The 15,770-nt window shown below is 38.9% G+C and overlaps 3 protein-coding genes across 4 annotated transcripts; 2 read left to right on the top strand and 1 right to left on the bottom strand.

The window, feature by feature from the left end:
• The first annotated feature begins 391 nt into the window (after positions 1 to 391).
• LOC147855488 (uncharacterized) lies at positions 392 to 3,681 on the top strand. Of its 2 annotated transcripts, none has more exons than XM_087330515.1 (4): positions 392 to 1,039; positions 1,688 to 1,814; positions 1,905 to 2,176; positions 2,667 to 3,681. In XM_087330515.1, exons 1-4 carry the CDS (start codon positions 426 to 428, stop codon positions 3,523 to 3,525), a joined length of 1,872 nt encoding a protein of 623 aa, XP_087186641.1. In that variant the 5' UTR covers positions 392 to 425; the 3' UTR covers positions 3,526 to 3,681. The 2 variants fall into 2 exon arrangements, with proteins under 2 accessions (XP_087186641.1, XP_087186640.1); XM_087330514.1 differs by having other exon boundaries at positions 2,619 to 3,681.
• A 2,825-nt stretch (positions 3,682 to 6,506) lies between these two features.
• LOC147855487 (protein LYK5-like) lies at positions 6,507 to 8,943 on the top strand. Its single transcript, XM_087330298.1, has one exon. It carries the CDS (start codon positions 6,531 to 6,533, stop codon positions 8,529 to 8,531), a length of 2,001 nt encoding a protein of 666 aa, XP_087186424.1. The 5' UTR covers positions 6,507 to 6,530; the 3' UTR covers positions 8,532 to 8,943.
• A 940-nt stretch (positions 8,944 to 9,883) lies between these two features.
• On the bottom strand, positions 9,884 to 14,818 carry LOC147855486 (ETO1-like protein 1). Its single transcript, XM_087330169.1, has 5 exons — positions 14,390 to 14,818; positions 12,446 to 14,143; positions 11,635 to 11,926; positions 11,038 to 11,347; positions 9,884 to 10,388 (listed from the first exon to the last, which is right to left on the bottom strand). Exons 1-5 carry the CDS (start codon positions 14,539 to 14,541, stop codon positions 10,138 to 10,140), a joined length of 2,703 nt encoding a protein of 900 aa, XP_087186295.1. The 5' UTR covers positions 14,542 to 14,818; the 3' UTR covers positions 9,884 to 10,137.
• Between the last annotated feature and the right edge of the window lie 952 nt (positions 14,819 to 15,770).

Genomic DNA, 15,770 nt, shown 5'->3' with positions numbered 1-15,770 from the left:
CGATCAAGGCTCGAACCGAACCGAATTAAACCGAAACCGAACCGTTTACAAAAACTTGAACTTGAACCATTTAAACCGCTAAGCTATTAAGCCATGGTTTCGCCAAACCGTTGCCGATTGTTAATGGTTCCCAGAGAGTTCAGGGAGGGTTTGGCAAATACGAGTTCCGACAAGTGATGGTGAACATTGATGAATCGGGCGCCGGGAAAACCCACCTCCCCACCCTGGAAACTCTGGGAAAAATATCTATAACAAACTTTTATTGATTCCCTCTTTTCAAAGGAGTTATTAGGAGGAGATTGTAAAACCTAAGAGAGACCTAAAACCCTTACAAAACCCCCCTTCCCCCTCCTCACTCTGTTCCTCTTGTGTCTCTCTCTCTCTGTTCTTCTCCTCCTTTTGCCTCTTTCCTTTGCCTCTCTGCCATGTCTATGCTGTTGAGGAGAGGCTTATGGAGAGAGATCCTACTCCTCAGGAAGTGCCACACTAACCCTAGTTTCTCCCCTTCGCAGAAGCGGCTCCTGCTACCTGCTATTTCCGCTCATTCCATCCCTTCCTCCCCTTCATCTGTTGCCTTCTTCAGCTCTGCTGTTGAACTAGAGAATCATGCCTCAGAAGAAATTGAGGCCGCCGCCCAGAAGCTTGAAAACCATGTACCTGTAGAAAGAGGAACCGCCCACGAGCTCAATGATGAAGGAAAACTAGGGAACGCTGACAAAGCAGAAAAAAATGAAGGTTTGATCGCGAATAACCTGGAAGATGAGGTTAGAACATTGAGGGCCGAGCTAGAAGATCAGAAAGCTTTGATTAAGTCTCTTATCCAGGATGTGAATTTGCTGAAGTCTCGCCCCAATGGTGGAAAACCAATGGTGTCCAAGGTTCGATTACCTGAATGGACTACTTTTCTGGAGCATTTGAAGAATTCGGAGTTTTTGAAGGATGAAAGGAAAGGTGGCTCAAAAACGAGTTTGTTCGATGACCCAGTTTCAGTCAAAAGAGCTCTCTACAAGTTCTCTCAGGTTCATGAGTCTATTTATGAGTAAGATTTATTTCCCTTTCAAAATGATGAAATACCATGTATATGCCAGTCCATATCATGTCATGTTTGCCTGCCAGGTATGTATGTATATATGTAAGTTATATATATCATATGTTGACTAATACTATAGCTCTTTATACATGTGTATTTACTCCATGTTACACATTCACAAGTATGATTGATTCACCTTCATGTGCTGTTTACATGATGAAAGAATGTGTAGGCGTGTGATTGCATCTCATGTTGCTATGTATTTTTGTGTGTATATGTGTATGCTGTAAGTAGTTAATTAGTTATGCATTTCATTTGTAGAGTATAAGATAGTGCTTTAATGTCTGTCTTGTTATGTATGAATAAGTTTGATTCACCTTCATGCCCTCTTTACTGGGGAAAGAATTTGTTTTCATCATTTGTAGTGTAGAATCTATCTATTTATATGGAGATTGATTCACCATTATGTACTTTTTATATGGGGAAGTGATGTATGTATTTCATGTCAGGTATGTACATCATTTGTAGAATAAGAATGTCTCTATCCTTCTATGCTCTTAATTTTAGAGATCTCTCATGGAAACATGCAATTCACATGGAGAAATACATCAAGTACAGATTGAAATTGATAGGTTTTTCCATATCCGGATATTGCAGATCTTTGCCACAGAATGACATCAAGATTGTTGTACAAAATGGACTTGTTGACGATGATCAGAAAGCTCAAGCATCTTTGAAGAGGCTTCGCAAGCATTATGAACTAGACACACAAGAGGAAGACAATGTATATTTTTTCAAGTTTCAATTCTAAATCTTTTACTTTTTGTTGTCTCATTCTTCGTATGATAATAGTCTTGCATTTTGAAAAGATTAGGTTTCTGATTTGCCTTCGATTCAACCCAAACTGTCGGATGTTATGAGACTATTGTATAGCACCATTATGCTGTCTCAACTGGATGCACTTGCTGAAGATGTAAAGTCATCAGTTGCAGTGTTATTGAAGGAAATTATCAAGTTGAGCGGCACGAAGAAAGCGAAATCCAAGGTGTCAGATGCCGAGAAGGTTAAAGCAATACTCAACAAAGACAAGGAGACAAAAACTATGGCTGAGTCTGATGCAAAATCTGAGCAGTGGGAATGTCCTAGGTATTTTCTTACTCTTCACAATCATCTTATATCTAAGTATTGAATTGTAGATTAAAATGCCCCTTTTCATCCTTTTGGTAGGGTGTATGCATGTATGTTTATGTATTTATTGGATACATGCATACATGAGACACAAACATATGTATGTATGTTTGCATGTGTGTGATGTTGTATATATAAAATACACACACGTGCATCATGTTGGGAATGTTGTATATATATGAATATACACGCATATGTGTGTTATTTATGTAATATTGTATGTTGTATGTGTATATGTGGATATGTGTGGAGGGTTGAGATTTTAAGGCTCATATATGTGCATAAACAATGTGTGTGTATTTATATGTATCTGCCTATCTATATCTGCCTTGTCTGTCTGCCTGTTTATCTATATCTATCTATCTGCATACATGTACACATGCATGTTGAATTCACGCAGGTGTCATTTCAAGAACCTTGATCATAAGTATCGATGTGTCGAGTGCAGTCGGAAACGGCCGACTAAAACATATCTGGCACCCGAAGGGAAGGAAGACACGAATTTGACCACGGATGCCCTTGACGAGCAATTGGATGTGAAACTACCTTTGGGTGGTAAGACAAAAGCGCATCGAAAGGAAGGGAGTAACTCATCATCATCTGATCAAGAGAAGGATCAGGAGACTAGTGTGAAAACAGGTGCTCTCCATGATGATGATGTGAGTCATTCAGACATCGACATTCTCGATGACATCCTGGATGACTCAGATGACTCGGAAGAAGAGAAGGAAAGCGGCAAGAAATCAACACTCTCCGATTTGTTCAACAAGAGGACAAGTCCGAGTCCGATGAAGAAGAGGGAAGATCGGAACGAGCGTGGACAAAATAGCAGCACCCGACCATCATTGAGACGAAAGACGAAAGATGAGGATGATAGTGATGATGATGATAGCGAGGATGAGCCGAGGGCGAGACGAGGTGGTTCGAGGAGCTTTCTAGATGAGGACAGTGATGACGAGGATTCACGGAGACCACGGAGCGCGTCTAGAGGCTTTGGGGATAGCTCGTCAAGAAGGACAGATAAATGGGATCGTAACTCGAATAGTCAAAGTGGTACAAGAGGTGGTGGTGACTCCTATGATGAAAGACGAGGTGGTAATGGAGGTTGGCGAGGTGGCCGAGGTAGTGGCCGAGGTGGTGGTCGAGGTGGTGGTGGGGATCGGTTTGGTAGTGATCGGTTTGGTAGTGATCGGTTTGGTGGCGGTGATAGAAGAGATCGAAATGAAGATAGTTACGAGGAAAGAGGGTCTAGATTTGGCGGTGGTGGCGGTAGATCAAGAGGAAGGGGACGATCGACGAGGTATTAAGTTAGTATATGGTTAATACGTTTTTTTTCCCTCTCTTTTTACTTCCCGTTATTGGAATTTCTGTTTTAGCTGTTTTTTTTTGCACACACTCTCGAGTCAAAAACAAAATGAGAGGGATTGATCGATCAATCAACACCAATATATGATGTTTTCGTTTGTCTTGTTCTCAAAAGAGTTTTTTTTATTAAAAAAAAAGCAAAAGCAACATTCCTTGCAGAAATGTCTTTGTGTCATTATGGAATGAATTTTGTTTTCAACTGTTTAGGTGGGTTTTTAAATGTAAGTAGATATATATGCCCTTACTATGTATTCGTATTCAGAACAACCCTTGCGGAGTGGTGGTTTCTACATCTGCAAGTTTTCCCTGAATTCTATTTGTTTGTCTATAACCCTGTCTTGTTGCTATGAAATAATTTGAGGGGAATGTGAGAACAATGGTAAATATGTTAAAATGGTGTGAAAATTGAACACATGGAGAAAGAAAAATGGAATCGTAACAGTTAATTCATGGAGTTTTTTAAATAATTTTGCTTTTTGTTCTATTTAAACCTCTATTGAAAATTTTGAAATCCTGCATTCTTATTATTGTCGTTTCCTAGAAACATCTGAATTTCATGTTCTTATATCCAAACTCCATAAAACTACAGAATGCAGATGTTTTATTTTGAATTATTTTCATGAGAATGCAATTTTGTCGTGGACTTGAGTCCATGATTTCGATTGAGAGTGTAAAAATGGGTTCACACATGATCATGGTAGGAATGCAAGAATTCACTTTTGTTGAACTCGATAGCAATTAATCCCTTGAAGGACACGCATCGATAAGGTTTAGCTCCTAAAAAGCTTCAAGGTTGCATGGGAAGAAATGCAGAAGCAAATTTGGCTAGGGAACTATTGTTCTACTGTTCTAACTTCTCTCCATGTTTTCAAAGTTGTTTTGAATTCTATCAATTACTTGTCATGGAGATCGTGACATTGTTACATTTTAAATTATTTAAAGAGTTAATTGTGTTGAAAATTTTGAGGAGCACTAGTTCATATTCTCATACATTGCTCAATCGTATGCCCTTGATCAACCTTTAGAATGTTCTTCATGCGTATTTATATACATGATGTGACCATATTTGTGCTAAGAATTGTATTACCTTTTTTTTCCTCGGTTATGACGTCTGATCATAGGATTTCATCTATAAGGGCAGGAAAAATTCTTGATGTCATGTGGATGCGCATTATTGTTTATCTTTTTGTATTTTTTGTCAAGAAAGTCTTGCATTCCTCAATTTTTTCAAGCATGTTCACATCAGTCCTTTATTGGATGAAAAGTTGTGGACTTATATCAATAGCTCAAAAGATGTCAAACATGTTCACATCAATGCCTTCCTAGTTAAAAAGTTTTGAACTAAAGTTTTTTTAAAGAAAGGGTTCATGGATTGGGGACATAATGTAATTCCCTTATAGTGGTCACTGGTATCATATTAGGACATGTTATAGACATAAACGGCCAAGAATGAATATTAGCTTGTGTAGTACGTCTTGATATAACAAGCTTTATTAAGTGGGTGATCAGCTATTATGATTTGATTGTGGAGAGGCATATATTATCACATCTAAGAAACTTTTGGTGTGATGCTAATCTTACATCGTAAATACAAATTTTGTCATTGTGAGCATTAGTATATGGGTATTAGCACAAGCGTTTGTATGTTTGGATTATGCCAATAAACTATGCTATTAGCTTGGTAGTTGATAGTAGCATTCAATGCATGATCAACTACTATCCCATGATCGCACGTTGCTAAAATTGCATTGACAAAAACATAAGAATCAAAATTGGGCAAATAATAAGCGCTTGGTTCAGTTTATAATTTGGATGATATTAGGGAAGGCTAGATTGTAGATTGTTGATCTAGCCGACTCAAAACCAACCACATACATGGCAATCTCTACCTCGAAATATATCTCCCTATGTTTTGAGGGTGAGGTCCACACACACACACACACACACACACACACACCTCCTACGTCAAGGAAAACCCCTCTTATGGTGTATCAATTATGTCGTTGTTGTGTACTGTAGGTGTGGATCCTATGTTATGTAAGGACTAGCTTGACATATTCAAACATCTCCGCATTTTTCTGTAATGTCTGTCTATCCATATGGTAGTTGGACGATCACAGGTTAGGCCATGAATAGCAGATCTACCTGACTCAAAACCAACCACATACATGGCGATCTCTACCACGAAATGTTCTCCCTATGTCTTGAGGTGAGGTCCGCACACACACACACACACACACACACACACCTCTCCTAGGTCAAGGGAGGCCCCTCTTATGGTGTGCTACCAAATCAAATCTATTTGCTGTTGCGTACTATAGGTGTGGATCTTATGTTATGTAAGAACTAGCTTGACATAGTCGGACATTTCCGCACAGGTTCCTAATGTTTGGCTGTCCATCTAGCAGTCGATGGGTCACAGGTCAGGCTACTACTTCTGTGTGTGTGTGTGTGTGTGTGTGTCTCTCTCTCTCTCTCTCGATGTGCACTCTCGATTGCAACATTCATTGGTAAAGTTCTTGAACATCGAGAGTCACTACTCACTTTCACACGTATCACGTGAAATGTAATATTTTTGGTCTCATAGGTCATATTTGACCTCCAAAGACGATAATATAATCTATCTATCTATCTATCTATCTATCTCTTAGAGTTTGGAGAACCCAAAGAAAGAATTTGTTTCCTTAAAGGAAGCCAAGGAGCTCACCTCACTTAGAAGTTACACAGACCAGACCCACAAACAAAAATGTGTCACCAAGCAAATCCTCCTCTTTCTTTGGTCTTTGGTCTTTGGTCTTTGGTCAAGTCTTGATGAGAATGAAGACCCACGCCTGTTGCAGGTCTGGTCAAAGGGGGAGGAGGAAAGCAAAACAAAGATCGGCTTCAATCGATCAGAAAGCTCAAATCACCATAGCCCCAATCCTGCGAATAACAGAGTCTCAAAAATATGCCCTCCTCCTCCTCCTCCTCCTGCTGCTGCTTCTTTTTCTTTCTCTTCTTCTTCTTCTCTCCCGGTCTTGTTCTTGCTCAGCAATTCTACTACACCACAAGCACGACAGAGGATTGCAAAAACAGACATCCGGAGAATGCTGGATATCTCTGCACATCTTCACAGCAAGCCACATGTGACACCCTGGCCTATTACAGAATTCTAGCAACTGGGTCTTTCACAACCCTCTCCAGTATAGCTGTAGACCTGTTCGGCACCACAGAATCAGACATAAAGCAAGCGAGTTCACTTTCTTCTTCACAGATCTATGCACAGCAAGGTTTATACATACCGATTTCATGTAGTTGCTATGGAACACATTCATCATACAACGTTACATATATCATTAGGCCTGGTGACACGTTCTGGAAGCTTGCTAATGCAACCTATGAAGGTCTAACTACATGCCAAGCAATACAAGATGCTAACCCTACTGCCGTAGTGACAGATTTGCAAATAAGTCAGAGAGTTGTGTTCCCTATCAGGTGTGCTTGCCCATCTTCTAGTGAGGCCTCACAGGGTTTTACAACACTTGTGACATACCCGGTTGCCGATGGGGATGATGTGAATAGTGTCGTGGCTCGATTCAGGATCCAATTGGATGCATTCATTGCGGTCAATAACCTCTTGAACGCATCCGCCCCTCTCTTTCCCGCCACCACGGTTCTCTTGCCGTTTCGTGAGAAGCCGACAGTCCCGCCCAACGCCACCTCATCGTTGCTGGGTACCACACCATCACCATCTCCGGGATCGAAAAGAGGTATTTATATTGCCATCATAATCGCCATCGTCATTGTGATCGTACTCGTTGCACTTTTGGCCGCGTTATTGGTCTGGAGACGGTATCAAAACACAAAGAAGAGAAAGGGCCAGCCTTTCATGCCTATAGCAACATCTATGCCCTCACCATCTCCACCTTTGCTGAAGCCTCAAGTGATGAAAAGCAAACCTGACGATCTTTACTCGGGTATGGGTGACCTTATGAACTCTGGTCACAAGATCATCACATACACGCTAGATGATATAAAACGAGCGACAGAAGACTTCTCTACCTTGATAGAAGGTACAACGGTATACCGTGGTGACATCAAAGGAAACTCAGTGGCCATTAAAAGAGTTACTAGAAATATCTCGAAAGAGCTTGAGATCCTTTGCAAAGTTCATCATGTGAATTTGGTCACGCTCTTGGGTAGTTGTATCGCCTCCCCCGAACAATCATATTTAATCTATGAATATGCCGAAAATGGGTCTTTGAGTGATTGTCTCCATGGTCAAAGCATTGATTTTAGTATAGGCTCTAATTCTCAAAGCTCTTCCACTTTGCTATGGACTACACGGCTCCAAGTTGCTTTGGATGTGGCCACTGCACTAGAATACATACACGACCATACAAATCCAAGCTATGTGCATAAGGATATTAAGAGCAGCAATATTTTGTTAGATGCAAAGTTTCGAGGCAAAGTTGCAAATTTTGGATTGGCAAAATCAACCTTAGATTCGGGAGATCAAGTTACAATACACATTATGGGCACTCAAGGATATATGGCACCTGAATATGTTTCTTTGGGTGTTGTCTCACCAAAGACTGATGTTTTTGCGTTAGGTGTCATTTTGCTCGAGATACTGTCAGGAGAACAAGCTGTTCTAAGAGATGGAGTCAGTAATGAGAGGTTTTTATATCAAGTAATAGGGCCTTGGCTTGATGATGATGATAATGAGGGTTTGAATTCGAAAGAGCGATTGAAGAAATGGATGGATCCTAGATTGCAGAATGCGTATCCATTGGATTGTGCATATAGTGTGGCATGCCTTGCAAAACGTTGTGTTGCAGAGAAACCCTCTGAGAGGCCGAATGCCAGAGAAGTGGGCTACACTTTGGGCAAGTTGCTAGCTTTGTCTATTGAATGGGAGCCATCGACTGTCAGTAACTATCGAGCCGATCATCTGGAGGCGAGATAGAGGGTTTTTTTGGCCTAGAACTTTGTTTTCCTATCATGTTGATTCTGTTATATATGTATGTATGTATGTATGTATGTATGTATGTACGTATGAAGAAAATCATCGACAATCTTTCTCTGGAGTACTTTTATCTTTATACGCTGCTGCTCTTTAGCAGTGGGAAGGGAGCATTCTCGGTGTGCATAAATTGTGGAGACAATCATGGTCTTGACGCAAGATGGGGAATTATATTCTCATGTTTGCAATAAATGTTTGGTTTATGTGTGGTGTGGTTTGAATATGAAGTAAATCATCTTGATGCATTAGATTGGTCTTTTGTTATTTGATTACTTTAATGTCGTATTGATGATTTTAACTTCTGAATTTGTTGCGATTGACCTATAAATGAAGAAGAATTACATATTGAATGCAATGACGCATTTCTTTCTATTATTTTGAACATCAGAGCCCATCTATTCTTTTAATGTTGGTATATTCGTTTTTCTTATTACACTCCATCTTGTATGCTCTATGACAAATGTTTTCTTTTCTTCATCTCAAATACACCTCTCCATCTCAAAGACTAAAGTTTGAAGTATTTCCACCGTACCATACTTAAGCATAATCATCAAGGCTAGCTTCTTTGTTGGTATTGTGCCACATAATCTCATGGGTTTTTCTCCAGTTCAAATTGTCTAAGTGAGTAGTTTGTACATTTCACATAGTTGTGGTAGGTTGTTATATGAACTAAACCATAGTTTTGCTTGTTATTAACACCAATGCCTAACAAAAGTAAATTACTCAAGTGCTTATTTCCATACTTGACATCTGAATAGTGTGTCAATCAAAATCAGTCAATACTACTCAAACTTGTATCCAGATACTGACTACTGGTAACTGAATACATATGTTTTGGGTAACCCTCTTTTGGATGTTCTTTACTTGGTCATTTCATCATGTCAATACATACAAATTTTGATAACATTTTCTATGGATGTTATTCATTCCATGTCAATCTATACAATTCATTCTGTCATTTCATTGTGTTGTATTCCATCATATGTAATCACCCTTCGTGCAATTTGTAAGAAAGAAACAGACCACTCTTACAATACACCACTCTAATTTGGACATGCATATTCAGAACTTGATACTTCAGCGCTGCAATATTATCAATTTGATACACCATTATCAAACATGTATTTTAAGAACAGAACATGTGATATTAGCATTGGTAACTACCTTCTCTTAACGTCAAACCATCGTCTAACTTTAGAGCCATGGATTTTTCACTTGGGAACACATTCTGAATTTGATACATCAGTGCTGCAATAATATCAATTCAATACACTGGTACTACATTCAAACATGTATTGAAAAATAAAACGTGTGAAATTAGCATTTATAACTTTTCTTAATCCAAACCACCGTCCAACTTTAGAACTATGGATTTCCTGAACCCAATAGAAATTACAACTGAAGAGTTTTGTCCTCTTGGGGTTTTCTTTCTTTGGGGGAGGGACGGGGGAATAACAAGTGCCGCTAAATTTACAACAGCATTCCCATTGATCTAAAACTAGCATTACAAAAGGATGTTACACCCAATAATATATATTCCAAAAATGAATCAAGTATGACCTAAGAAAGGCAGAACTTTGATTGCTGCTCTACCATAAACACGATCATAGAGGTCTTTAGTTTCTACATGGTTTGGATCAATGGAGAGAGCTGCTCGACAATCACGCAAAGCACTTTTTAAGTCTCCGATACACTCATGAAATGCTGCTCGTAAATGAAGTAGGTGTAAATCGGATTTGAATGCTATAGCTTTAGAAAGTTCATCAATGGCTTCTTGTTCTCTATGGCTATCCATCAGAACTGCATTTATAGGAAGAAAAGGAAAGTTGTTAGCCAATAATATTTTGTTCTTTGATATAAAAACAAACCAGAACAGTTCGGTACTCTCCAAAATAACTGATTTTCCCTGAGGTAGTTTCCCAATTACAATAACCAACCCAAAATGATATGAATAAGAAAGCCAAAAGAACAATGAATGGTAAAGAAAAATCCCAATACACAACTTGATCATATAGTTATCCTCTCTATAAAGTAGGTGAGGACTCATTTTTTCCTAGAATTGATCATGTATATACCTACCCTATGAAGATGCACCAATACTGACACATTTTGCATTCTGAAAATGTTCTCTACAGAATGGCTACAGATTGTGACTACTACCCAAAATCTTTATTTACCATTGGACTTTTTGCTTTATAATTCCTCATGAATTGTCAGTTTTAACACTTCCCAAGGGTTTTTTCTAAATTTATTATGCCAATGCATTTTGTGAATTATTTACATCCCAATTGAGTAAGGTTATGATAGAAGCAAAAATCAAATGCCTTACGTCTCCATAGTCAGATTTCAGTTTCACCATTCAATTTCAAATAATATCCTCTAAAAGAAGCATGAGAGAAATCACAAAGAGCGAAAATTTTAAAGGATAGGATATACATATTGAACTTGCCTGCAGCTCGGTATCTATAAGGATAAGTTCGTACTGGATCCAACTGCGTGACTATGCTTAAATCAGCCATTGATTTAGTACGTTCACAATACTCCGATCGCTTTTCATATGCAGATGCATTGCTTTGAGCCTTCTCAATCAATTTTGTCATCTCTTCATATGCAGAAGACCTCTCGTTCTTCAGATAATAGACCCTAGCTAGACCTTGGTGTGCTCTTGTGTGACGAATTTCCAAAGCGCTACGGTAACAATCAGCTGCCAGATCCAGGTTATCACAATCCACATAAACACTACCTAAATTATTCAATGCCTGTAAATAACAGCAATACCACATCGGGTCAAATATTAATGCATTGCGAGAAAAACTATCATTTGATAATGAGTTGAGACAAAAAGATTGTCAAAACATGCAAAATATCTCTACCATTTTCTATATCTACAAAAAAAAACTTAAATTACAAGAATATCTGTGCGTTTTCTTCAATAATTACCAGAATACCCAGCTGTAGTACGAAAGCTAGTGGTACCAAATGGTATTCTGGTAAATAAATGTCCATAATTTTAGGACTGTTTTTGGTGTTATTCTGAGAAATATACCTGTCCTTTACGAAGCCCATCCGATGGACATTTTAATGCTTCTTTCAGAAGTTCCACTACTTCCATTGAGGATTCAATGTCCCTACTTGTATCAGCCAATGCATAAGCCTTCAAGAAGAAGGCCTCAAATGATCGTTGGAGGTTGATTGATTCTTGAGCTTTTAGAATTGCCTCTTTACGGTGTCCAGTATCATAAAGAATCCATCCCTCATAAAGTAATCGCTCTTGCTTTGTTGGGGCATGCTCTCTCGCCAGCTGAAGGCTTTGCATTGCTGATTTGGGACAATTCAATCTGAAATATTGAAAATTAAGTTAGTTAAAATGAAAACTATTTATCTTTCCATATATAAGAACAAAGTAATCTGGATTTTAAATACAAGCACATAAGTGAGACATCAAATTTTATAGCTATACAGGTATGAATATGAATCATGTGGACAGAGAGCTACATCTGAATTAGTACAGATTATGTCAGCCATTACATGCATAGCACGGACTAGATCCTATGGCATCCCTACTCACATCATCAGTGACATGGCGTCCATCAGTGTGGGACGGAAAGTTCATGTATGAACGTTCATATAAAGTAATACTGAATTTATTCAGAGAGTAATGGGAAAACACATACATTAGAACTCTATTACTATTAAGTAAGAGAAAGGCCTCAAATATACATATGATATGCCTGAGGATATGAATACAGCAAAATACATTTAGAAAAACATTCAACGATTATCTACTTAATCTAGTTTAAACAATTAATTGTCCTGTATTAATTCTCACTATGATCTAGAATGCCAGTCAGTCTTACCGCAAGAGTAGCAAAGATTGTCTGAAGAAAAGAAGAGCTTTCAAAGGGTCCGATTCAAGCATTTGATGGACAATGGCAAGAGATCCGATGTCATCAACAGAAGACCAGCGATCATAAAGTTGCATCCAGCAGTCAGCAACATTCCATTGCTCAACATGTGGAGACAATAAATCCAATAACTTGGAAGCTCGTACCCGACCTGAATATAGTCTATAATGAGGATTGAGTGTGAGTAATGCACGAACATCCCTAATAGTACCAGCATAGTCCTGAGCAGCAAGGCAGAAATAAACCCTAAGTTCAAGACAATCCGGGGTGACCTTAAAGCCAAGTATTCGATTAATCTCAGCTATGGCTTCATCAACCTTGGATGCATCCAGAAGCCTAGCTGCCCTGTACTTGTAGGGATATGTTAATGTTGGGTCAAGTTGTGTTGCCTTGTTTAGCTCAATTAACTTTTGTTCTTCACTGCAATAGAGGGACTTCTCAACATGTAACCACCCATTAAGGTTTTGATTGTCTAGTTCTGAGCTTAATGTGATGAAGGCCTCATTTCTGTGGCCTAGCCCATTCTTGGCTCTTGCTAGACCAACCAATGAATATTTATGACCCTCTTCAGCAGCTGCTTCAAATAATTGGTGAGCATCCATGAAGAGCTTTCTTTCCAGCATTACACACCCAAGCTGATGCAATGCCAAGGCTTGCTGCTTGCCAGGATGAGCAGATTGCCGTAAGCATTCCAAAAATATCAAGCATAGTTCAGAACTTGCATCAGTTTCTATTGCCACTTGGCTCAACAAACTGTACAAAGCAAATGCCGCATGTTTCTTCATCATGAATAATCTTGTCTCAGCTTTGCTTAACAAACTTACAATTTGAGGATTTAGTATAACTCCCGGAAGCCCTTGCAGAAGAACATCTAAGCAAGACGCAACTAAACGAGACGCATTGCCATCAAGGCCATACTCCATTAGAATAATTGCATCTTGCTTGTTGTGTACAAAGCTTGCTAACTTACTATCACAAGCTCTTTTTATATGCTCACAACAAAACCTATTTGCAAATGCAAGCACTTCTAAGACTTGATCAGGCTCAATATTAGGCAAACTACCTGTCTTACTAAACTCATTCACAGCACGCATGGCTTCCACAGATATGCCACTTTCTGAAAAATCAATGCGCTTCATTTTTGACTCTATAAAACATCCATTCAACATGGTATCAAATGGAACTGAAAGTGAAGCAATCCTTTGGCGACCACATAAGACTTCTTCACTTCCTATAGAGAACGTGATAATGTCATCCAAGCTTCCAAAATTTAAGCACTCATCGATCTCCTGGCAGTTTTCAATGCCATGAGCAACAATACGATCATCGTTCTCCAATCCTGTATATTTATTTGATGAAGTAATCAAGTTTCCTACTTCCTCCCCTTTCTTCTCTAGATGCAACCATGCTTTGTATACCAGCTTCTCGTGAGGGGTAGTTGCGAGATTCATTGCTGCTCCCAAACTTCGGCGCACAAGCTTGTTTTCAGCAAGACCTTTAAAAATAAATGCTTGCAACAAGCATAGAGTAGCTTTATCTTTTTCTTCCGCATTTGAGAGTTCCTCATGCAATTCAGCCAGTGTCTCCACATAGTCTAGAGGCTTGTAATACGGTTCTATGGGAGGCTCTGCAAGCTTCGAACAAAAAGAACTGCAAAATACACTTCAACACACTTACAAAACAGGGACGCTATATATATATATATATATATATATATATATATATATATACAATGACTTTATGCTGAAATGCCCGAGACACACAGAATATGAAATTTCATTTTTACTCGAGGTTTCCTAAACTGACTCACAATCAAAAAACATGAAAAACACCCTGTGCAATTAATACATTGACCAACTGGATCACTGCAAGTGAAAACAATGCGAATTAGCTAACCTGCAATTATGTGGCCATTCCGAAGCACTCTCAAACTGTTTCTTGCATTTTCCTCTCTCAACTTGGAGCCATGATTGTGGTGATCTTTCACATGGTGAGAAAGCATGTACTTGGCTACCCTTGCACGAGTCAGCAATCCAACGCCCTTTCATCTAGCTAGGCTATACACATATGTATTGTATTATATTCGCTCATTATGGATAAAACTACTCCAGGATACTATAAAAAGCACTGGTTTTATTCCATAATGGTTTCTGCATTGCACAAAGGAGCATTGATGCTACTATAAGTTGGATTTGCACAGTGCAAAAAAAGCCGTTTTAAATTATGGTCATCCTTTCATCGATGAAACCACCTGTTTTATGGCATGTTGATTGTTGCATTGACAAGTCGTATCCTTTCCTGTATAATAACCACTCAGGTTTTACCACAAATGACACACGCCTGTTTTCTACACCGAAAGCAAGCAAAAAAACCATGGATAAAAGACACAACAAAGAAAAACAAACAAACAATGAATTAAACAGAGAAAAAAAATGGAGCTGCACCGGTTTTTAACACAGAAAATTTGAAAACAAAATCTAATAATGAAATTGACAGAGATAAACAGAAAAGCCACCACGGTACTTTGTACAAAGAAAAAACAAGGGAGACCCCCAAACAATGAGAGAAAACCCTAAAAATGAAACAGACGGGAGGGAAATGAGCTTTGTGGGGGGGAGGTAACAAGGATCAGAGAATGCACATTTAAAATGTCTACATTGTTTTCTACAGAATTTTTACAAACGTACACACAAAAAGAAAATTTCAAAAAGAGAGAGAGAGAGAGAGAGAGAGAGAGAGAGAGAGAGGAAATATACCCCTTTCTGTTTTCGTCAGATTTAAACGTAATCGGAGATGGAAGCTGTGGTTAATGGCGAAGGGATTGGCTTGCGCAGAAGAAAAGGGTCTTCTTTTTTTTGAAGAAATCTGAGGGAGTGTCTGCGCGGGCGAGTGCGTGAATGCTCTGCTCTCTCTGTCTGTGTCTCTCTGTGTGTCTCTGTGTGTGTGTGTGAGAGAGAGAGAGAGAGAGTGTGTAGTGTGTCTTTCCTTGCCGGAAGGGGAAAGGTCTTGATATGGTAATGAGAAACAGAGCAAAGCTTCAAAAAACTCCCCCACATTTTGTTCTTATATATGTATATATATCTCTCTATCTGTCTCTCTATGTATCATAGAAAGAGGCCAAAGATAGGACTCAAAGAGAGACACAGATCGATAAGATAGATAGATCGATCGATATAGGCATAGATTTTATTTTATTTATCGTCTTCGGAGCCCAAAATATGTCCTTGGAGACCCAGAAACATAAACATTTTCCATGTAGTCCATGTCAACACCTGGC

This window comes from Azolla caroliniana, unplaced genomic scaffold, assembly GCF_043228905.1.
Source record: "Azolla caroliniana isolate FFs.n. ecotype wild unplaced genomic scaffold, voAzoCaro1.0.p SCAF_14, whole genome shotgun sequence".
Lineage (NCBI taxonomy): Eukaryota > Viridiplantae > Streptophyta > Polypodiopsida > Salviniales > Salviniaceae > Azolla > Azolla caroliniana.
Note: the sequence above shows the minus strand (reverse complement) of the source record. Positions and strands in the feature narration are given on the sequence as shown.

Coding starts and splice junctions, on each gene's coding strand:
- LOC147855488 (XM_087330514.1), top strand. CDS start 426: ATGTCTATGCTGTTGAGGAGAGGCTTATGGAGAGAGATCCTACTCCTC. Junction 1,040..1,687: donor GTTCATGAGTCTATTTATGA/GTAAGATTTATT, acceptor CGGATATTGCAG/ATCTTTGCCACAGAATGACA. Junction 2,177..2,618: donor GAGCAGTGGGAATGTCCTAG/GTATTTTCTTAC, acceptor GAATTCACGCAG/GTGTCATTTCAAGAACCTTG.
- LOC147855486 (XM_087330169.1), bottom strand. CDS start 14,541: ATGAAAGGGCGTTGGATTGCTGACTCGTGCAAGGGTAGCCAAGTACAT. Junction 14,144..14,389: donor GAATGGCCACATAATTGCAG/GTTAGCTAATTC, acceptor TGTATTTTGCAG/TTCTTTTTGTTCGAAGCTTG. Junction 11,927..12,445: donor CAATCTTTGCTACTCTTGCG/GTAAGACTGACT, acceptor TCAATATTTCAG/ATTGAATTGTCCCAAATCAG.
- LOC147855487 (XM_087330298.1), top strand. CDS start 6,531: ATGCCCTCCTCCTCCTCCTCCTCCTGCTGCTGCTTCTTTTTCTTTCTC.